This window comes from Geotrypetes seraphini, chromosome 8 (assembly GCF_902459505.1).
Source record: "Geotrypetes seraphini chromosome 8, aGeoSer1.1, whole genome shotgun sequence".
NCBI classification, from domain to species: Eukaryota; Metazoa; Chordata; class Amphibia; order Gymnophiona; family Dermophiidae; genus Geotrypetes; species Geotrypetes seraphini.
Window position 1 is genome coordinate 33709561 of NC_047091.1, and position 22523 is coordinate 33732083.

A 22523-nucleotide genomic window follows, 5' to 3' on the forward strand; every position below is an offset into this window, starting at 1 on the left:
ATGTTGCACAAAGTAGGGCCTTATATATGAGAAAGCTTACCAAATGAACATCTCCCAGAATCTGCAGCAACATTTGATTTGTGGAAAGAAGCTGACGCCCAGGGATGTAATTCACCACACGATCACATAGAGACAGAGGGGACTTCCCCTGATCTATCTTAAAAATCCAAAACAATCATTAAGTTCACAGAGCCATGGTCAGACTGCACCTGGAATACTGCGTCCAGCATTGGTCTCCATACCTAAAGAAGGATATAAAACTGCTAGAGAGGGTGCAGAGACGAGCAACGAAGCTAGTGAAAGGTATGGAGAACCTGGACTACGAGAAACGACTTAGAAGACTGGGGTTGTTCTCCCTTGAGAAGAGGAGACTGCGAGGGGACCTGATTGAGACTTTCAAAATACTGAAAGGATTCAACAAAATGGAGCAGGGAATGCAGTTATTTACAATGTCCGATGTGACATGGACAAGAGGACATAGACTGAAGCTGAGGGAGGACAGATCCAGGACGAATATCAGGAAGTTCTGTTTCACGCAGCAAGTGGTGGACACCTGGAATACTCTCCCAGAGGAAGTAATTGCAGAATCCACCGTTCTAGGATTTAAGGGTAAATTAGATGCACATCTCCCTTGAGAAGCATACAGTGATATGGGGACTAAAACCAGGCCAGGGTACACCTGGTGGGGCCTTCGCGTGTGCGGATCACCGGACTTGATGGACCCAGAGTCTGATCTGGAGATGGCAATTCTTATGTTCTTATGGTAAACACGAAGCCAGTGGAGCAATGTAACAACTAGCTTTACCCGTCCCCGAGGTTTTTCTTCCCAAACCTAATCATGCTGCTGTCTTTTGAGCCTATTGAAAGCATTGCAACTGCACCTTGGGAAGGCCAGTGTATAGAAAATTACATTAATCCAGTCGTAGTGACTAGCACATGGGTTAATTTAAGCATTCAGATTTTCCTAAATAAGGACACGTGCTCTGAATATTCATAAGTGGTTAAAACAAGATTGAATGGTAACTTTAATTTGCTTCTGAAAAGAATCCAACCAAATTCCCTAGCGATCCAATTTCCTAACTTATCTCAGAACATAAAAATTTCATTTGGGGTCTACCACACCAAAGATCTCCAGGGTTCAGGATCTTAACATGGTTCGGGATGAACGAACCATTTTTCAATATCTAGTAAATGTTTAACCTCGAAATGATTTCCCCCATTTCTCTCCCAAAGCACAGTACGAACAACTATCGTTGAACTATATCACATCCGTAACTTCAGCAGATTCAAAAATCTGACTAAAAGGACAAACATTTAAGTTAAATATCGGAGGCCCTGCGTGACCTCTGACAGCCCATGATAAGAAGACACACAAACCCTATGACACTTGCTGATAACCTTCCTTCTAGAACAGATTCGGATCAGTCCAAGGTTTTACCCTAGGCCCTATCAGCTTGGAGCTGTTCTAACAGTACATGGTGGTCAACAGTTTGAACGCAGCTGTCGGATCTCCCCCCCCACCAAAAAAATAAAATAAAATAGATACACAATCCAAGCCCATATCCAAATACAATACTGGGAAAGATCATTAGTTAGACTCAAAGCAGCAGAACTCCTAGGAGAGAGTTACCTTCCAAATAATTTGGTAGCTGAACCGCTGCCACCACCATAACCACCTCTATAATCTTGCTTACAAAAAGCAATTGGAAGATTGCTCTAAAAGCGCTGGTCCTACAGCCTTTGAACAACCCTATTCAGCATTGGGAAAGTCAATCTCTTTAATGGGAAAAACACCCTCCTTTAAAAAGGTGGAGATCAAAGAATGTAAAACTGGAGCAGATGATCCTTAAAATTCCCTAATCAGGCTATCTGAAGCCACATCTTGGCTTAATCTTTGAAATGAGAAGACTGAAAAGGACTCCAGAGAAGTTATGTCTCCCTCCTGGGGCTCAAGGAAATAATAGCAAAGGCCCTTTTATCCAAATATTTCTTCTTCTTGTGCCCTCTATGCAATCTTATATCTATAGACCTAATTCTCTAGAGACCCTGTTCCCTAAAAGAGCAAGTTTGATTGTTACATAGTGTCCACCCATATAATGCACACTTTCCAGGCTACAATTCCCAGCCTTTTGCTTCAACATAAAAACTCACTTATTCAGAGCATGAAAGAAAAATGTTTATGGAAACACAAAATCAATGACTGTGGACCCAGCACGGTTCATGCAAACCCAGGAACTCGTCTGCTCTACAGCATTATAGATTTTTGTGGTTTTCATCACTCTGGACCCCAGAGGAAGGTCTTTCTAACCGAAATATGGACCGTGTCGGGTCCCCACCACAATCTCTTTCTGTGTATTGTTTGAGATGACGTACTACTGCACCTAATGTAAAGATCTGTCTTATGAAGACCTTGGAATAAAGCTTGGAATCAAGATCATCATCTCCACAGTCATTGCTTTTGTGTTTGCACCCTTTTTTGCTTGACTCTGGAAGTTTACTTGGTGATTTATTTTAGAAATGTTGATGGAACATTCACTGATTTGAGTTTCTGCCCTTCTCTCTCTTTGCGTCTGCCTCCTGATAGCTTGTGGAGATCATTGCCTTCTGTTTCCTGCTTTATTTTTATAAGGAGAAAAGAGTAAACTACATTGTCATCATTCTGTTGCTAGTCGCAGTCTTGGGTGAGTTACTGCATGTTCTCTTTGGCAAGGGAGTGTAAGTCTGTATTTCAGCTCTATAACGTTTCACTTCAGCTGAATGTTAGACCACATGGCTGAAGTTCTCTATAGTTTTCTTTGTACAGTGTTCCCCCGGCCATTCGCGGTCAGCGGTTCGTGGTCCCAGTCATTCGCGGTATTTTCCGACCGCCGACCAGAAGAGGACAGCTAGAGAGGCAGGAGAGAGCAGCCGGAGCGCCGGAGAGTGAAGGAAATCACTCGCTGTATGCTCCAACCGCCTCTTCCTGCACTAAAGTCGGGCCTTACCAATCAGGAGCTGCTTTGACATGCAGCTCCTGATTGGTAAGGCCCGACTTTAGTGCAGGAAGAGGCAGTCGGAGCATACAGCGAGTGATTTCCTTCACTCGCTGGCACTCTGGCTGCTCTCTCCTGCCTCTCCCACTGCCCTCTCCAGTCTCCCCGATGAAAAACCATATTTGCGGTTTTTCAAGATTCGCATGGGTTCCTGGAACGGAACCCCCGCGAATTTCGTGGGAGTACTGTATATACTCCCTAATTTTGCGAAGTTGGGTGTCTAACTTTACACATGGCTCACAAAGTTGCACACACAAGTTGATTATTGAGAGCTTCTATACCGCTACTAATGACTGGGGAGTCAATTCATGAGCCTCTGCAAAGACACTACAATACATGAGCTTCTGTAAAGGTGTTATGATACATGAGCTTCTATAGAAATGTTACCATACAGAGTTGCATAGAGCTTCTGCGAGGCGTTACAATATATGGGTTCTATACTGAAATATACGGAGCTCTGTGGTGGTGTTGCAATACTGAGTTATTAATAGTTTTTCCATAGCTATGCACAAACGCAGTAGAAAAACTCATGCTCTGTTCAATTCCCCTTCTGTAAAAGGTTGTAAAAGCAAGAAATGCCTGCATCTCAGGCAAAAAGAATTTCGATCATTGTTGCTCACAGCTGTTTCTTACAGACATTTTAGAAAACAGCTAAAAACTTATCTTTTCTCCAAATACCTGACTAGCTGACTCATTCAGATATACGATTATGTTTAATGTTTATAATCTTTTGTAAACCGCGTAGAACTTTTTGGTAACGCAGTCTATAAGTATAATGTTATGTTAATACCAGCGTGATTAGAAACATAGAAACATAGAAAAAAGCAGCAGAAAACGGCTATAGCCCACCAAGTCTGCCCATGCCATAATCAATCATCCTACTTATTTACACGTTTATACCAAATCAATCGTCCTATGCATATACACATTTAAGACTAGGTTTACTATTGTAGCTAAATACCCTATATTTACACATCTCCTAAGGAGGTTGGCCATGTCAGCTAAATATACCGTATTTTTACGCATATAACGCGCATACGAGTATAACGCGCCCACGCGTATAGCGCGCAGGAACAAAGCATTTATGTAAAAAAATTTTCTTATAGCACGCCCACGCGTATACCGCGCTCCTCTCCCCTGTACCTTATTTTAGTTCCTCCAGCGCAGCTTGACAGGCCTGTTCCTCCATGTCCTGCCTGCTGCGGGGGCTGAGGCGAAGGGAGTCAGAGGAGTGGCGGTGGAGGCGGCTGAAACCCAAATGTGCCACCCAGTGCTGCCATGGTAGAAGGGAGGGAGGAGAGCAGGAGGCTGGAATTAGCTGCTGCTGCCACTGTTGCCTTGCCATAGCTTCTAACTCTCTTGTCAGGGCCACTCAGCCGGGACTCTCAGCAGCTTCCGGTTCCGAAGGCTGCTGCTTGTGTCCGGCCCGCGGGGAAGATGATGTTTGTGTGGGAAGCAGGACTTGCTGTCTCCAGCTGCCTCCGTAGCAGCAGAGCGGCGCGCAAGGCTGCCTGCCTGGTTGGCTGACATGGCTGCCTCTTCCCTTCTCTAGCAACAGAGTGGCAATGTAAAAAAAAAAAAAGTATAACGCACTCACGGATATAACGCATGGTTATTCCGTGTTTGTAAAATCTTGTATAGCGCGCGCGTTATATGCGTAAAAATACGGTAATCTATTTGCATCCCCGAAAGTTCTAGTTTCCTTTCTCTTTCAACTTCATAATTTCAGTTAGGCGCAATTCTATAAACAGCACCTAACTGAATATTGACGGGCATTATGTGCCACGTTCCTTGGTGCCTATGTCTTAGGTGCCATTTATAGAATCAGAGCCGAAATCCATAGAGGGTGTGGTCTGGGGAGGGACATGCCCACATGTGTTTTGAAATATATGCAGTTTTATTTTATTTATTTGTTCAATTTTCTATACGGTTTTATTTATTTAAGTGCTCAAGCATTTTTCCTGTCTGCTCTGAAAAGGGCGTTCTGCGCAGAGCATCCTTTATAGCAGTGTTTTTCAACCGCTGTTCCGCGGCACACTAGTGTGCCGCGAGATGTTGCCTGATGTGCCGCAGGGCCGCCGGGCCCGGAGCTGACAGGGGGCCCGAGGCAGGGGCGCCAGTAGCTCGCCAAGGCAAAGTGAGTCGATCACCCAGGACTCACTTTGTCTTGGCGATCTAAGACTATCCAGCCGATAAGTCTTCTTCTCCCCGACGTCAATTCTGCAGTCGGAGAGGAAGTTCGGGCCAGCCAATCGCTGCCTGGCTGGGCGGAACTTCCTCTCCGATTGCAGAATTGACGTCAGGGAGAGCATGCGTCGGCGTCGGCTTTGCGGCCTGTTATCCATTGGTGGGTCCTGTTCCCCGATGGCAGCGGCAGTGGCAGTGGCTTGGGGAACGGCAGGGAGAAAGAAAGAAAGGGGGCAGGCAGGGAAACAGAAGGAAAGAAGAGAAACAGAAAAAAAGAAAGAAAGGTCAGGGAGAGAGGAAGAAAAAGTTGGGGGAGGGAATGAGGTGTGGAGGAGAGAAAGCATACAGGCTGATAGAAGGGAAGAAAGATTGGATGCACAGTCAGAAGAAGAAAGTGCAACCAGAAATCACCAGACAAGGTAGGAAAAATGATTTTATTTTAAATTTAGCAAAGTGCAGGCAGTATTACCACAGTTTTCAAAGGAATTTGCCCAAATAACTTAATAGTTAACTGGGTAAATTCCCAGAGATGAAAACTTCCCTTCACTTACTATGCACAGTTCTGAATTTATATCTGCTGTCTATATTTTACAATATGGTCACCTTTTACTAAACCGCAATAGTGGTTTTTAGCGCAGGGAGCCTATGAGCGTCAAGAGCAGCGCTGGACATTCAGCGCAGCTCCCTGCGCTAAAAACTGCTATTGTGGTTTAATAAAAAGGATGGAGGGTATATTTGTCTATTTTTGTATGCTATAAAAACCAAATACAGAGAGAGACTGAGAGCTGTTGATGAAGAGCTACGTGTGTGTCTTTCTTCGATTCCAGCCAGAATATCAGCTTTGTGTTCAGCCAAACAGGCCCAGGTTTCGCACTGAATAAAGTATTTTATAATTTTTATTTCGTAATAAAGTAATTATAAAATACTTTCTTTGTGTTTATTTGATTCCTATTCAAGAGAATTACTTTATATATAGTCAATATAGGCAGAGAGTTAAATTTTTTAACATTTTCTAATGGTGGTGTGCCTCGTGATTTTTTTCATGAAACAAGTGTGCCTTTGCCCAAAAAAGGTTGAAAAACACTGCTTTATAGAATGCTGGCATGGTGCACAAGCACTTATGTCTGCCAAAAGCTGGCGCCTAACCGATGGGAGCTAGGCATGCAAATCCAGATGTTCTGTAACATCGGGTCTAATATCTGGGAGCACCCCTGACCCCACCAATGCCTCTCCCATGGCCACACCCCTTTTGGAGTTACACGCTATGAATTTTACCGTGTTTCCCCGAAAATAAGACACTGTCTTATGTTCATTTGGGGCCCATTCTCTAAATGGCGCTAGTTTTTTAGGCACTGGCAGGTAGTGGCATAGCGAGGATAAGAGGCGCTTGGGGCGGTGGTGCCCCTTCCCGCCCTCATCTCCATCCCCCCACTCGAGAGACTACGGGAACTCACGGCAGCCATTTGCTATGAGTGATCTGCACGGGGCAGGAGCGTAGGAAGATCGCTCCTGCCCCAAAAGCCCGCTAGACCACCAGGTAAGGTCTGGAATGCCGGGAGGGAGGCGGGAAGGTCCGGGATGAGGCAGGGGTGGGTCAGAGCTGGCCAAAAACTTATTCGTGATTTTTCACACTTCACGGTCCGCCTCTATACCCAACCCCCGTGAATACCGAGTGTATATGGTTTCTTGATCCCCATAAAGATTTCCTTGTGAAACTGAATTTTTTGTTTCACTACATCAGCGTCTCTCAAAATATGTGCCCCAAAGAGATTCTGGATGTGCCACGAGAGATTCCAGAATTTCACTTTATTTTTAAAAATTCCCTTCATAAGTATACATTAGAATAGATGACATGTACATCGCGTATGCAAGAGTCTGTCAATGTTATGAGTGTGTCTGTGCGTAAGGATTCAAACCGCCCAGACAAGCATCATTCTTTGACGTGATTGGTCCTTGGAAACTAACGGCAAGTAATTTTATTTTTATTGAGCAACAAAGCAATCAAAGGCTTTGTTACTGTTTGGATCTTATCCTTGAATTTCAGCTCTGACAGAAATTAAAAAACAAAAAAAAGAACGACTGCAGTTGGTGGATGAAGAAATGCGTGTTTGCTTGTTGACTGTCGAGCCGCATTTTGAGCTAATTTGCACTCAAAGACAAGCACATTCATTAGCAATTCTGTTCTATCTACTTTAGTTACACCTTTGTTACAATTCCCCATCCATAGCTTAAAGAACTTTCAATAAATAACTCTCAAATGTAATTTTTTGTTGGTTTTGCAATTTTATCATTTCAATTATAATGTGCAAGAGATTGGAGAGACCGCATTACACGATACTCGCTTTTTGGTACTTCCAGGTATTTCTTTTATTAAACCTAGCCACACCCTCAAGTTTTTCACTTTTCTCTTGTATGTATTGAAATGTGTTAAGTTTCTCTACCATAAAGGAGGCTAAAAACAAGAAAATCTATCCAAGCATCGTCAGTACAGGTATCAGGAAAAGCCCTGTGTAAACTTGGAGCATTTATTGATGTGGGTGTGTATTAGTTTTGTAACGCTGGCCCTTCTCACGGTGTATTGGCTTCTCCCCCCTTCATTCTTCCCAGGGTCCCTGACTGCTGTGACAGTGAAAGCCGTGGCTGGAATGATCCTTGTCTCTATTGAAGGAAACATCCAGCTAAACTATCCTATCTTCTACATTATGTTTGTGTCCATGGTGGCAACAGCTATTTTCCAGGCAGAGTGAGTTCCTCCAGTCTTGCGTTTTATTTTTTTTATTTTTTAATTTATTCAATTTTCTATACCTTTCTCCCAGGGGAGCTCAGAATGGTTTACATTAACTTATTCAGGTACTCAAGCATTTTTCCCTGTCTGTCCCAGCGGGCTCACAATCTACCTAATGTACCTGGGGCAATTGAGGGATTAAGCCCAGGGTCACAAGGAGCAGCATGGGTTTAAACCCAGAACCCCAGGGTGCTGAGGCTGTAGCTTTAACAACTGCACCACTCTAGAAATCAAAATGTACTAAAAGAGAACTAAGAATAGGACAATCAAGTCATTGTGACATCACTGATGAGATTGGCTCTTATTGGTGAATGAGGCATTATGATGTCTGACAGTGTTCCCTCTAAGCTGCGCTGGCGTGCGCTGGCGCACAAAATATTAGGTTGCAGCGCACAAGTTTCTCGTCACAGCGCAGGACCGGCAAGATTGACTAATTTGAACTTCCTGCCGCAGGACCGGCAAGATCAGCATCGGAAGCGTGCGCTGGGCCGGAGAGATCTTGGGGAGCCTCCGACAGTGGCTTTCTCCCCTCTCTGCAGCTCTCCTTTACTTCCCAGCACAGCGATTCACGAAGGCAGCCTCGGGGCTTTTGCTGAGTCGCGGCTGCCTCTGATGATGCAACTTCCTCTTTCCTCAGAGGCGGCGCGACACAACAAAGGACCCGAGGCTGCCTTCGTGAATCGCTGCGCTGGGAAGTAAGAAGAGCTGCTGGGAGGGGAGAAAACCACTATCAGTCTGGGAAGCTGCTGGGCAGGGGAAAAAAGGGACAGCTGCTACTGGAAAGGGAGAAGGAGAGATGCTTCTGGGAGGGGAGGAGGGAAAGGAATCTGGGAAGCTGCTGGGCCAGGAAAAAAAAGGGACAGCTGCTACTGGAGAGGGAGAAGGAGAAGGAGAGATGCATCTGGGAGGGGAGGAGGGAAAGGAATCTGGGAAGCTGCTGGGCCAGGAAAAAAAAGGACAGCTGCTACTGGAGAGGGAGAAGAAGGAGAGATGCTTCTGGGAGGGGAGGAGGGAAAGGAATCTGGGAAGCTGCTGGGCAAGGAAAAAAAGGGACAGCTGCTACTGGATAAGGAGAAGAAGGAGAGATGCTTCTGGGAGGGGAGGAGGGAAAGGAATCTGGGAAGCTGCTGGGCAAGGAAAAAAAAGGGACAGCTGCTACTGGAGAGGGAGACGGAGAGATGCTGCTGGGAGGGGAGGAAGGGAAGAGAGTTACTGCTGGACAGGAGGCTGGGAGAAAGAAAGAAAGGGGGCAGGCAGGGAAACAGAAGGAAAGAAGAGAAACAGAAAAAAAGAAAGAAAGGTCAGGGAGAGAGGAAGAAAAAGTTGGGGGAGGGAATGAGGTGTGGAGGAGAGAAAGCATACAGGCTGATAGAAGGGAAGAAAGATTGGATGCACAGTCAGAAGAAGAAAGTGCAACCAGAAATCACCAGACAAGGTAGGAAAAATGATTTTATTTTAAATTTAGCAAAGTGGAGGCAGTATTACCACAGTTTTCAAAGGAATTTGCCCAAATAACTTAATAGTTAACTGGGTAAATTCCCAGAGATGAAAACTTCCCTTCACTTACTATGCACAGTTCTGAATTTATATCTGCTGTCTATATTTTACAATATGGTCCCCTTTTACTAAACCGCAATAGTGGTTTTTAGCGCAGGGAGCCTATGAGCGTCAAGAGCAGTGCTGGGCATTCAGCGCAGCTCCCTGCGCTAAAAACTGCTATTGTGGTTTAATAAAAAGGATGGAGGGTATATTTGTCTATTTTTGTATGCTATAAAAACCAAATACAGAGAGAGACTGAGAGCTGTTGACGAAGAGCTACGTGTGTGTGTGTCTTTCTTCCATTCCAGCCAGAATATCAGCTTTGTGTTCAGCCAAACAGGCCCAGGTTTCGCACTGAATAAAGTATTTTATAATTTTTATAATTTTTATTTCATAATAAAGTAATTATAAAATACTTTCTTTGTGTTTATTTGATTCCTATTCAAGAGAATTACTTTATATATAGTCAATATAGGCAGAGAGTTAAATTTTTTAACATTTTCTAATGGTGGTGTGCCTCGTGATTTTTTTCATGAAACAAGTGTGCCTTTGCCCAAAAAAGGTTGAAAAACACTGGTCTAGAAATTGAAAGCATCAAACGTATTGTCTTCTGGACTGTTTTTAATTTACAGTTTACACATATGGATGTAACAGACATAACTACATTTGTTGTAAAACATTTATTAAGATATCATTTCATCCCTACAATTTCTGTGTTCTTAAAAATATTATTTAACGTTATTTAATTTAGCGTGTAGGCCTAAAATTCCTTTGAATACCTCGTCCTCATGTATCAGCAACTTTGACAACATATTTATTTGGCTCATAACTTGCTGGCGCCCGATATTTTTAGCTCACAGTGAAAAAAGTTTGCTCACAACACCCGCCCGCTTAGAGGGAACACTGGTCACAACACCAGCTCTGGTTATCAGAGGCTGAAACTCTTCATGCTATTTATTTCTTCAGTTTTCTATACTGTTCTCCCAGGGGAGCTCAGAAAGGTTTACATGAATTTATTCAGGTACTCAAGCATTTTTCCCTGACTGTCCTGGTGGGCTAACAATCTATCTAATATACCTGGGGCAATGGGGGGGATTAAGTGACTTGCCCAGGGTCACAAGGAGCAGCGTAGGTTTGAACCCACAACCCCAGGGTGCTGAGGCTGTAGCTTTAACCAATGAGATTCAGCATAAAGTGTAGTAAGGACCATAGTGGAGAGAAAGCAGAAAGGGAAAAGAATGTGTCCAGACAGTGGAGTAGCGAGGGTGAGAAGCGCCTGGTGTGGGTGGCACTCCTCCCCCGCCCTTGTCTCCGCCCCCACCCACTCCCTCCATACCTTGAGTTGTTCACCACCACGAGCAACAAGAATGTCAGCTTGCTCCTCACGACCCTGTCGACTCTCCCACTGACATCACTCCCTATGCGCAGTGCCCGGAAGTGATGTTAATGGGAGTGATGTTGCAAGGAGCACGTTAAAGTTGTTACTCCCAGCAGTGAAAAACTAGAGGTACGGGAGAAGGGAAAGGGGTGCCGGTGCCCAGGGGGTGGGGACCACCCAGCACCAGGTGTGCTGATGAGAGCAACAACTGAACTGCTGTTTTCACTGATGTACCCATAAAGAGGAGTTACAGTAGAGAATGACACGGTGACAAAATTCATCACTGTTCCCGTCCCCGCGGATAACCGCAGGAAACCATCTTCATGTCATCCTTTAAGGAGAGAGGGAAGAATCAGAGTCTGAATGGGCCCAGCCACTGACCCTCAAGCTTTGCATTGAAGAATGATGGTGTAGAAGGACTGAGGTTGAGAGACACTAAAGAATGACAGTCTCTTGTATCTAGAGCTGATACTATGATGTCATAATGCCTCATTCTACCAATGCCTAAGAGCCAAACTCATCAGTGATGTCACAATGGCTTGACTGTCCTATACTTGGCTCACCTAAGAGTCAGAGTCTGAATGGGCCCAGCCACTGACCCTCAAGCCTTGCATCGAAGAATGTTAGTGTAGAAGGACTGAGGCTGAGATAGACACTAACGAATGACACAGGATGGTTTCCCACGGTTATCCGTGGGGGCGGGGACAAATTTTGTCCCTGTGTCATTCTCCGAAGGTCCTGTTTCCAACAGTGGCCAACTCAGGTCACAAGTGCCTGGCAGAGACTCAAAAAGTAGCAACATTCTAGAGCTCATATTGTGATGTCATAATGCCTCATTCCACCAATGCCTAAGAGCCAACCTCAGCAGTGATGTCACAATGGCTTGATTGTCCTAGACTTGGCTCACATAAGAACTACCATAGAGAATGACATGGGGAAACCATCCTTGTCATTCTTTAAGGAGAGAGGGAAGAACCAGAGTCCGAATGGGCCCAGCCACTGACCCTCAAGCCTTGCATCGAAGAATCCTGGTGTAGAAGGACAGGTTGAGGAGGCAGAGACATATCTGAATACTCATCATCACTGTACAGCATTGCACTAATATTATTATTATTTGGTATGATTTTAAGCTTTTCCGACCGTGATAGCTGATTCTTCAGAATGATCCTTTTATTTGTTTCAGAATAATTGCTTGTCTCTTTGTTTTGAAAGGTTTTTGAGTCAGGCCTCACAGCTGTATGATTCATCACTGATTGCTAGCATCAATTACATCTTGTCTACCACGATGGCTATCACAGCAGGTAATTCCTGTGCAGCAACTAATTACATCATGTCCTATATGATTATATTTTATCTGCTGTGGTAGTTGTTATACTCTGGGTCTGCTACAGCTGTTGTCTTATACTATTTTGCTATATTTTAAGCCATTTAGATGTCGCTCCTCGCTGTAGCCATGAAATTGGGAAGGGCTGTGGTTTTAAGAAATTTGCCCGGGTAATAAACAGATGCTTGGGCAAATCCCACCCACCTCCTGGCTGAAAACTGTCCTGTATAGAACAAAGTCAAAGGGACGGAAACCCCAAGTAAAATCCGACAAAGAACGAACAAGTGGGGAGTGGGAATAGAACACGTCAACTTTGGCACTAACAATCTTTTATTTTTATAAATTCAGAAGCACATGAATAAAAACACACATCCTTATATTGAAAGGATCCAGCCAATGACCCGACACGGTCCGTGTTTCAGCCCCCAGGTGTTCTCACGGCGGTGTATTTTGTGGCGGGAGACCTCCGTGTACCCTGTTGATTTTGGTCTTTGGATTTTCTACGAGCCTTGTACACGTTTTTAGTCTTTTTAAAGTTTGTATTCCCAGCACTGGAGTGACACCTAGTGGACCAATAGAAACACCCCTGAGGCAGGCCTCCACCTGAGGGCCGAAACACGGACTGTGTCAGGTCATTGGTTGGATCCTTTCAATATAAGGATTTTTATACGTGTGTTTTTATTCATGTGCTTCTGTTATTTAAATTTATAAAAAGAAAAGATTGTTTGTCCCAAGGTTGACGTTTTCTGTCGCACTCCCCAATTATTCTTTCTTTGTTGAAAACTGTCCTGATCTCTGCAGCTAAAACTAGCTGCACAGTTCCATGAAGAAGTTAGATGGAGGATCGGGAGAGGCAAACCACATACTAGATCTTGCTCTGAAATTCCCTCCCTTCTTTGACGTCCATACTAGAGAATGACAAGGGGAAAATATTTGTCTCCGTCACCGCCCCATTCCTGCAACCACCATCCCTGTCCCCGCCCCGTCACCGCGAGCACTGTCCCCGCCCCATCCCCGCGACTACTGTCCACTCCCTCCTTCCTAGTGTGAGGGAACATGCGCGATCATGGATCGCGCAGTCCAGAAGCCCCCTCCCGCCTGATTGCCATGTCCTGCCATCTCCCTTCCTCCATCTCACCTTAGGTGCCTGCCGAGTCCAACTTTAATTCTTCTCCCAGCCGCACGCTTTCGATAAGCCATTCGCGAAGCTGCTTGAGCTGTTGAATCTTCTCCTCTGACGCAACCAGAAACAGGAAGTTGGGTCAGAGGAGAAGATTCAACAGCTCAAGCAACTGCGCGCGTGGATTATCGAAAGCTTGTGGCTGGGAGAAGAATTAAAGTCGGACTCGGCAGGCACCTAAGGTGAGGTGGAGGGAGGGAGATGGCAGGACGTGGGAGGCGGCGATCAGGTGGGGATGCTGGACCGTGCTATCCATGCTGGCTGGCTTCACTGCAGAGACAAGACCATTCACCGTTCCATGGGGCAGTGAATGGCCTTGTCCCTGTCACCGCAGCGACCACTAATTTTTCTCTCCCCATTTCGGCAGGTTACCCGCGGCTAGCTGCGGGTAACAACCACCGTGTCATTCTCTAGTCCATAGTTTGCTGTTCTGCAGACGCAGCATGCAAATCTGCAGGTATTTTTATGCTCACATTCCCCGCCAGCCCTGGATTTTCAAAGGGAAACTCCCGGAGGGTGGGATCGTGATCCTGTCTGATGGGTGTCAGGTCAAAAGCGCGCCAGGACAAAGGCGCGCGCAGACAATTGAGCGCAGCGTGGAGGCGCTCGCCGTAGAAAATTACTGTTTTTAGGGCTCCGACGGGGGGGGCATGGGGGGGAACCCCCCACTTTACTTAATAGAGATCGCACCGCGTTATGGGGGGTTGTAACCCCCCACATTTTATTGAAAACTTCACTTTTTCCCTGTTTTTAGAGAAAAAGTTAAGTTTACAGTAAAATGTGGAGGGTTACAACCCCCCAAACCCCCCACAACGCCGGCGCCATCTCTATTAAGTAAACTGGGGGGCTCCCCAACAAACCCCCCGTCGGAGCCCCTAAAAACTGTAATTTTCTTCGGCGCGCGCCTCCGTCTTGCGCCCAGTTGTCGGCGCGCGCCTTTGTCTTTTGCGGGGTTGTCTATGAACCGTCTGATGTGATATTTCTCAGTGAAGCATGGAAGACAATTTACAAATTCAAGGACTTAAAACGCTTTAATTTTTCTCCTCAACCAGGGGCAGTATTTTACTTGGACTTTCGAGGTTCAGATGTTCTCCACATATGTATGTTTTTACTAGGGTGAGAAAAAATTATTTTCTGTTATTTGGTGTTTAGATTTATGTGAGAGGTCAGTGCTTCTTAACTCAGGTTTTCAGGATTCCCACAATGAATATACATGAGAGAGATTTTGCATACCGTGGCTTTCCAAATCTGCAAAATCCGAGGGTAGGTGTGCTTCCAGGAGAGAGTTAAGTACTGTACTAGGCTGCATGCCGTGAAAGGTCTTGCTCTAAAGAGGGAACCGGCTCCATTGCCCTGCGTTAGTCTTATGTTTGTGTTTCTCAGTGTACACAGATTTAATTGCAGAGAGGTGCTGTACAGATCACCTCGCTGATGAAGTTCCAGCTGTGTTCTCCCTCCTTCATATAAACGCGCCTCTTATATAGTGGTTCTGAGCTGTTTGGGACTCGCAAAACCTAGTCGACTGACGAGCCAATGCTTAGAACTCCAACGCTGTAGGGAACAGCATCAGGAAACACCACAGCGCAGAAAAAGACTTCCCACGCTCAACTCTAATAACATGCAAATTATACGCGTGCTGTTGGCGTTGAGCATTGGGAAGTTAAGGGGGAGGAATATGCCTGACGGTAAGCGCAGCTCTGCGTTGCATGCCCAATCAAACTTTGGCGCAGGGAGCCCACGCTTGTAAGGTTTACGGTTTGGTTTATTTTATTTAATGTACAATAACAAAGAAGTTCACACGAGTTATAAAACATACAATAATAATATCTATTTCTTAAAAACAAACACACAAAAATAAAATAACATTGGTAAAAAAAAGAAAACTGAAATTAAAAGAAGAGAGAAAAAAAAAAATTATTTCCTTCAAACACACAGGGGGGTGAAAAACCTTCCAGGATCAAATTTAGGCATAGCCCAAGCTAAGCGTACGCAAGTAATTTTTCCCCCTAAGCAAAAGTTTGAATATGTGACAGTAGCACTGAAAACCTAAGCACCCTACTACCAGCTCCGACGGACAGCATTCTTTCCTGCGCTGTACCCGATGACCCTCTTTGACATCCGTTTGCTTGCATCTAAGTATCATCTGTGCTGTTTTTTGGCGGGGGGGGGGGTTGTTCCCCTCACTTGGAATGCTCTCCCCCCTTTACTTAAGAGAGGAAGCAAGCCTAGTTAAATTTAAAGGAGCTCTTAAAGCTTTTTTATATAGAGACACCTTTGAACAATGATCTAATCGCCTACGTTCCTCTCTTCTCCATTCCTTGCGCATAATCAACCGTTTGAATCAAACTCCTCCCCCCTCCCCTTTGTTTTCTCTCCATTCTATACCTTATTGTAGTTCACCCTTAGTCCTTCTGTGCCATGTTAGTGCGTTCGGTCGTTGTATCTGATAATATGTATTTTTTGTTGTGTACCCCCTGATTTTAAATATTTTGTATAATCGCTTAGTATTATGATAGGCGATATATCAAATAACCATTAACTTGTTTCTGGCGCTGAAGCTCTCTGAGCATCGTGTGCAGCTTAGCGCTAGTCTTAAGTTCTGAGCGTCAACCAGTGAGTTAACAAGGCAACTTCAAGAAGTAATTTTGGGTGGGGCAGAGATGGGGGGGTGGGCTGTCTTTACTTGTGGGTTGTTGGTAATATTTTATTTCCTTACTAGGTGTCTCATTGCATTTTTGGGAGTCTTCCTGATCACCAGAAACAAAAAGAAGTTGAGAGCCTTTGAGCCTTATGTTTCAATAAGTTCTATGCCAGGTAATTCCAAAAGTATTTATCATGGTGCCTTTAATGATGGAGACAGCTTAGCATGAGACGGCTTCCATTATGTGGTCAAGCTGACCCCTTGCACAGAGATGAGATGGCCTCTAAGTTCAATGCATCTGAATTGAAGAAAGCATGGGGCGAGCACAGTGGATCTCTAAGGGAGAGGAAGTGATTGTAGAGCGCAGTGATTAGTAAGGACAGTTTTTATCAGCCATCGTTTTTGTGTTTCTGTCACTTGCTGCAGCTCAGATGATAAACTTCACATGATGTGCTACAGCATCTGGACCAGCTCAGTAATAATAATAATAATTTTATTTTTATATACCGCATAACCAAAAAATGGTTCTAGGCGGTTTACAACAAATAAGCACAAGTCATACAGTGGAGAGTAATTTTAAAAAGAAAAAACAATTCAAAACAAAATACAATAAATTAGAATTGGTCCTACAGTAGAAAATATGATTTAAAAGAAAAATGCAATTTAAAAGAATGGTTCTAAGCAGATTACAACAAATAAGAACCGACCATACAGTAAAAATACAATTTAAAAGAAGATACATTGCATGACGGAAGCATGGAATTATTAAACGAAGCAACCAGTTAGGATACAAATTTTTCAAACAGTTGGGTCTTAATGCTGTCACATTATTGAGTACGAGGTCTCGGTTTTCTAGTGAGTCTCAGCAGGGTGCATGCAGACTTTGAGGAATGGTTATGAATGTCACAGTGGCTCATGCTTTAGTTCTGATTTTACGCCCTAGGTCTGCACAACCTGCACGATAAAGGGAGTGGGATCCAACCCGAACTGGGCTCTTTTTCCTACGGCGCATTACAAAACAATGACAATCTCTCTGAGATATACTCTCCTGCCACCCTGCCAGTGACCCAGGAAGAGCACAGCTCCCCGTGGACCTCCAGCGCCTCCTTCGATATTCCGGAGCACAATAAGAAAGAATGAGTCTAGCGCTACGCAGGGATTACTTAATTATCATTTACTTTTGTTTGCCACTCCTCTCTCGCCTGTTCTGTCGATGAAAGTTACGTAAAATGTTTCACAGATATTTAAAACGAAACGGTGCTTTGAATGTGCTGTACTGAACTCTGGGCTATATTTTTCCCCAAATAGAGCTCCCGGGATTTAAGCACACGTCTAAGCAAGGCCCCTAGCCTGAACCAGGAGCAGCTCTTCTCACCAGCCTTGGATTACTCATTCCATACCGGTGACTTCCTGTGTTAAAGGCCTCTGAGAGGGCCAGTTCTAGACTTAGTATCCGTTTGTTCTAAGTTCCAGATATCCGTGATCTGGATTAATTTTGTAAATGTGTATTGAGCTACTAAGGAACTCAGTTATATTGTTTCTAAAGAATTACGATTTAACTTGTTTGATTCTAAGTTGTTTGAAAAAAAAGAAAAAAATTACAAAATTAAGAAGTAGGAGCAGTTATAAGCAAAAAACAAAAATATAAAGAACGCGCTGGATAAGTATTGGAGGGAGAACCACAATCATTCAATCAAACACATACATAATAGTAAATAAACCATGGTGAAAAAGAGACCTCAATACAGTAGCTTTCAGGCCTGCAAGGCACCCATAAAAGCCTGTATTATCACTGGTCTGTGGAAAAAAAATCTCCACAAAATCAATATGTATAAATCATGCACACGAATATTCTTTAGAATCTATATTTTCACTGTGAGTTTGATGAGGTCCAAGCTCCACGCCAATAAACTTAAGGAACGATGGCTACCATTGTGTAAAATGTTTTTCAGAATTGGCGTGAACCACATTCTAGCTTTCCTATCAATAGTGCTCTAACACCGTCTCCTATTTAAAGCCATGAATGGAGACAGCCCAGCTTATATGAACCGCCTAATCGGAACTACCACAACCAGGCAAAGGAGAACCCAGACATCTTTCACACATCCCGCAATCAGAGGTGTCAAATGCAAAAAAAAAATGTACGATGGCCTACTGGCCACGCAGGCAGCGAAACTAGACCGCCAACTATCCTGCTGAGCACGATCCCAGACTACAAAACTTTCAGAAAAGAAATAAAAAACCCTGCTATTCAAGAAATCCATCAAAACAAACTTAACACCACAGGAAGCACTTCAGTCGCCCGAAGTAACCCGTTCAACTTTGTAACTCTTCTGGAAATGTCCAGATAACCTCTTATGTAATCCGCCTTGAACCGCAAGGTAATGGCGGAATAAAAGTCACGTAATGTAATCTCATGTAACTGGAACCAGTGCACAAACGGACACAGCCATTAGTCATATTTCCGTTATCTTTTCCCAACGGGGGTCCACCTGTTTCGCTGCTTGTAGAATCGATCTTATAGATAGATAACGCCTGCAAATTGCTGGCGCGATTGATACATATTGATGTGGAGTTTTTTTCACTGGCCAGCGATGATACAGGCTTTGATGGGTACCTTGTAGGCCTGAAAGCCACTGTATTCAGGTCTCTTTTTCTCCAGTTTATTATTATTATTTCTTATTGTTTCTGCGTATGATTGTGGATTTCCCTCCAGTACTTGTCAGCAGCGTGTTCTTTCAATTATTTGATTCTATTTTGTCACATATGAGAGGCCTTCCCTTGGCCATGCCACTGGCTCCCACAGCTAAATCACAGTTAAGGGCATCTTTATATGCAGTACAGAATGGGGGTTCTGGATCTCCAGACGCTACTTTTTAGTTGAAGCTTTTTGGAACCTGCGACATTGCCATGCTCAGGTCTAGCACGGCCTTTTAGAAAATATCCTGCTTTGCTCAAAATTATCAAAGGCGGGTTCACACCCTGCTCTCCAGAGCCGTGGGTATAACAAAGCTTTAAAATGCTTTCTTTATCTATAAATCCAAGACAGTATTGATCCGATACACTCCCTCTACTAGTAACATGAAGTTTGTATATTCTGTGCAAAAAAACAGTACCCGATCAGTGTATACCTCTCCTCTGACGGATTCTGCTTATCAGTTTTAGCTTTTGGCTTGTGGTTTATTAATAAATGACTAGGGAAACCTTTTTGTGTACTTTCAGTTCAGGCATCTTGATTACCTTCTAGTTTAGGAATTCTAGAACTAATGGGATGTAGCATGTCTTTATTTCCTGGTGCTTTGTTTCAGCTCACAAAGAACAGTTCATCGGTCTGTATCACTGGAGCAATAATGTGACTTGGCACCAGAGACCAATGATAACTGTGTAATGGAAAGCTTCACATTGCAATCTGTTTTCCATTCTGCTGTTTGGAGAAAAATAGCGCTCCCTCTACCCCTATGCGTTTACCTCGGCCATTAGAAAATCAGTGCAATTTGAAATAAAGAACCTACTCGTGAACTTCTGACCGTTGTATTTTTCTTTTTATAGTTAAGAATGTTGTAACTATATCCTAAAGTAGACATGAAAGCAGCATTGATAAGAACAGGTGATTCCTGCACAGTAAGGCACTGACTTAGGGCTTCTTTTAACTAAGCCGCGTTAGGGCTTTAACGTGCAGAATAGCGCGTGCTAAATTGCCCCGCGCACTAGACCTTAATGCCAGCATTGAGCTGGCGTTAGTTCTAGAAGCGCAGCACGTGGTGTAGCGCACGGTAATTTCCTGCGTGCCCTAAAAACGCTAGCACACCTTAGTAAAAGGAGCCCTTAGTCTAGGTATTAAATCACGCCTAATGATGAGTCATTTTCTAATAACCCATTTGGATGCAAAGTCTGCAGGATAAAAGTCCTTGAACACTTCACTTACGGTCTCTGCATTAAATATAATAAGTTGTTTATTCCTAACATACCCAGTTCCTACCCCTGGAACAAGCGCTCCCCATCTGCCCAGTTATAAGTACAGTACAATACATACCCCGGGAAGCTCATGCATGCTCTTAGCTGGGCAGAGAAGGGTAACTTTCTGACAAGTCAGTATATCTAAGTAAATAGCTTTATAGCAGGGGTGTCCAACCTGCGGCCCGAGGGCTGCATGCGGCCCCATGAAATATTTTGTGCGGCCCCAGTCGAGGGTAATGCAATGTTTTCCTCTGCTGCCTCTGGGTGTTTACCATCTTGTCGGCTCCTTCCTCTGTCTTGCTACAGCGTTTGCGCATTTGTGCAGCCTCAGAAAATTTTTTTTTCGGCCAATGCGGCCCAGGGAAGCCAAAAGGTTGAACACCCCTGCTTTATAGCATTCTTCCTAAGTGCACTTTAAGTGTCTTTTAACAGGATGGCTTATCTGAAACCTTAAATTAATTTCTGCATCTGTATTGCTCCATGGTACGACCTCATCTGGAGTATTGCGTTGAATTCTGGTCTCCTTATCTCAAGAAAGACATAGCGGCGCAAGAAAAGGTTCAAAGAAGAACGACCGAGATGATAAAGGGGATGGAATTCTTCTCGTATGAGGAAAGACTAAAAAAGTTAGGACTCTTCAGCTTGAAAAAGAGACAGCTGAGGGGAGATATGATTGAAGTCTGAGTGGAGTAGAACGGGTACAAGTGGATCAATTTTTCAATCCGTCAAAAATTACAAAGACTAGGGGATGCACGATGAAGTTACAGGGAAATACTCTTAAAACCAATAGGAGGAAATTATTTTTTACTCAGAGAATAGTTAAGCTCTGGAGCGCGTTGCCAGAGGATGTGGTAAGAGTGGATAGCGTAGCTGGTTTTAAGAAAGGTTTGGGCAAGTTCCTGGAGGAAAAGTCCATAGTCTGTTATTGAGAAAGACACGGGGCAAGCCACTGCTTGCCCTGGATCGGTAGTATGGAATGTTGCCACTCTTTGGGATTCTAGAATCTTGTTACTCTCTGGGATTCCGGAATGTTGCTACTCTTTGGGATTTTAGAATCTTGTTACTCTCTGGGATTTTGGAATCTTGCTTCTTTGAGATTCCGCATGAAATGTTGCTACTCTTTAGGGTTCCGGAATCTTGCTATTCTTTAGGATTCTGAATGTTGGCTAGGGACCTGGATTGACCACCATGAGAACAGTCTACTGGGCTTGATGGACCATTGGTCTGACCCAGTAAGGCTATTCTTATGTCCTAAGGACAGCTGATTATAAGCATGGTGTTTTTCTGTAGACAATTGTTTTCTGACGTACTTATTCTCAGGCTCACACAGTTGCAGAAGACTGCTGAGTGCCTGTTTCTGTCCCTACACTTCTGTTCCACACCACCAGGTCACTTTTGATTCTGCACATTTTTTATCCTCTGAAAGATAAATAGCGAGACTCGGATTTGTGTTTTACATCACAGCAAATTCTGCAGCCTTGTTTGTCTTCGGATTCTGTATTGGTCAACCAAAAATTTAGAACTGTGTGTAAACTGATTATTTCTTAAAAACAAACACACAAAAATAAAATGAATTAAAAAAGACTTCCCACGCTCAACTCTCATAGCATGCAAATTATATGCGTTCTGTTGGCGTTGAGCATTGGGAAGTTAAGGGGCGGAACATGCCTGATGCATGTGCACAAAAGCCGTACGATAAGCGCAGCTCTGCTTTGCATGCCCTGTCAAAGTAGGGCACAGGGAGCCCATGCTTGTAAGGTTTAAGGTTTGCTTTGGTTTATTTTATTTAATATACCTTCCATATACAATAACAGAGTAATTCACAAGATTTATAAAACATACAATAAAATTAGGTGATAATTATTGGCATTAAGACGTGCTAATGCAGATCTGCCCTTTGCCCCCAGTCTATAATATGCATGCCCAATTTATCTTGCATGCTGTTCCAAAGGGGGGCAAGTCAGGCATTCCCAGGATTTAAGCACAGAGTTATAGAATACTTTTATGAATGCGCATAACTGCCATTAATTGGGCGCAAGCATTTTCACCAGCCCCCAGTTTGATACAAAAATGCATGCTGAACTAGTCTAGAGAATGACACGGGGACAAATTTGTCCCTGTCCCTGCGAGATCTCAATATCTCAGTCCCGTCCCTGTGCCATTCCTGCCTTAACTTCACAAGCCTCAAACACTTATGATTTTAAAGTGTTAAAAAAAAACAAAACACAACAGGGGGGAAGGGGAGGATGGGGGGAGGGCTCCTGGGGGGAAGGTGGAACCTGAGGAGGGGGATGTTTGCAGGTAAAATGTTCGAGGCTTGTGCAGATGAGGACAGAGCTCGCAGGGAGGGGATAGAGAGATCCCGCAGGGACGGGGAAAATTTATTCCTGTGTCATTCTCTAAGATCTTTCCAGAACACTAGCTTAGTGCGGGTCATCCCAATGCCTAACTTTGGTTGACCTATAGAGAATTTTCCCTTTGGTGTTTAGTTTTAAAATGT

General features: G+C 44.0%; 1 protein-coding gene across 5 annotated transcripts in view; it reads left to right on the plus strand.

Moving 5' to 3' along the window:
• Nucleotides 1–19590, plus strand: part of NIPAL3 (NIPA like domain containing 3) — a 31168-nt gene extending 11578 nt beyond the window's left edge. For all 5 annotated transcript variants that reach the window (XM_033955568.1, XM_033955572.1, XM_033955569.1 and 2 more), the window contains exons 7-12: nucleotides 2585–2681; nucleotides 7827–7962; nucleotides 12134–12222; nucleotides 14478–14541; nucleotides 16145–16239; nucleotides 17010–19590. In XM_033955568.1, the coding sequence (XP_033811459.1) occupies nucleotides 2585–2681; nucleotides 7827–7962; nucleotides 12134–12222; nucleotides 14478–14541; nucleotides 16145–16239; nucleotides 17010–17206 (678 nt within the window). In that variant the 3' untranslated portion in view covers nucleotides 17207–19590. The remainder of the gene's footprint in view (nucleotides 1–2584; nucleotides 2682–7826; nucleotides 7963–12133; nucleotides 12223–14477; nucleotides 14542–16144; nucleotides 16240–17009) is intronic.
• Nucleotides 19591–22523: the final 2933 nt, after the last annotated feature.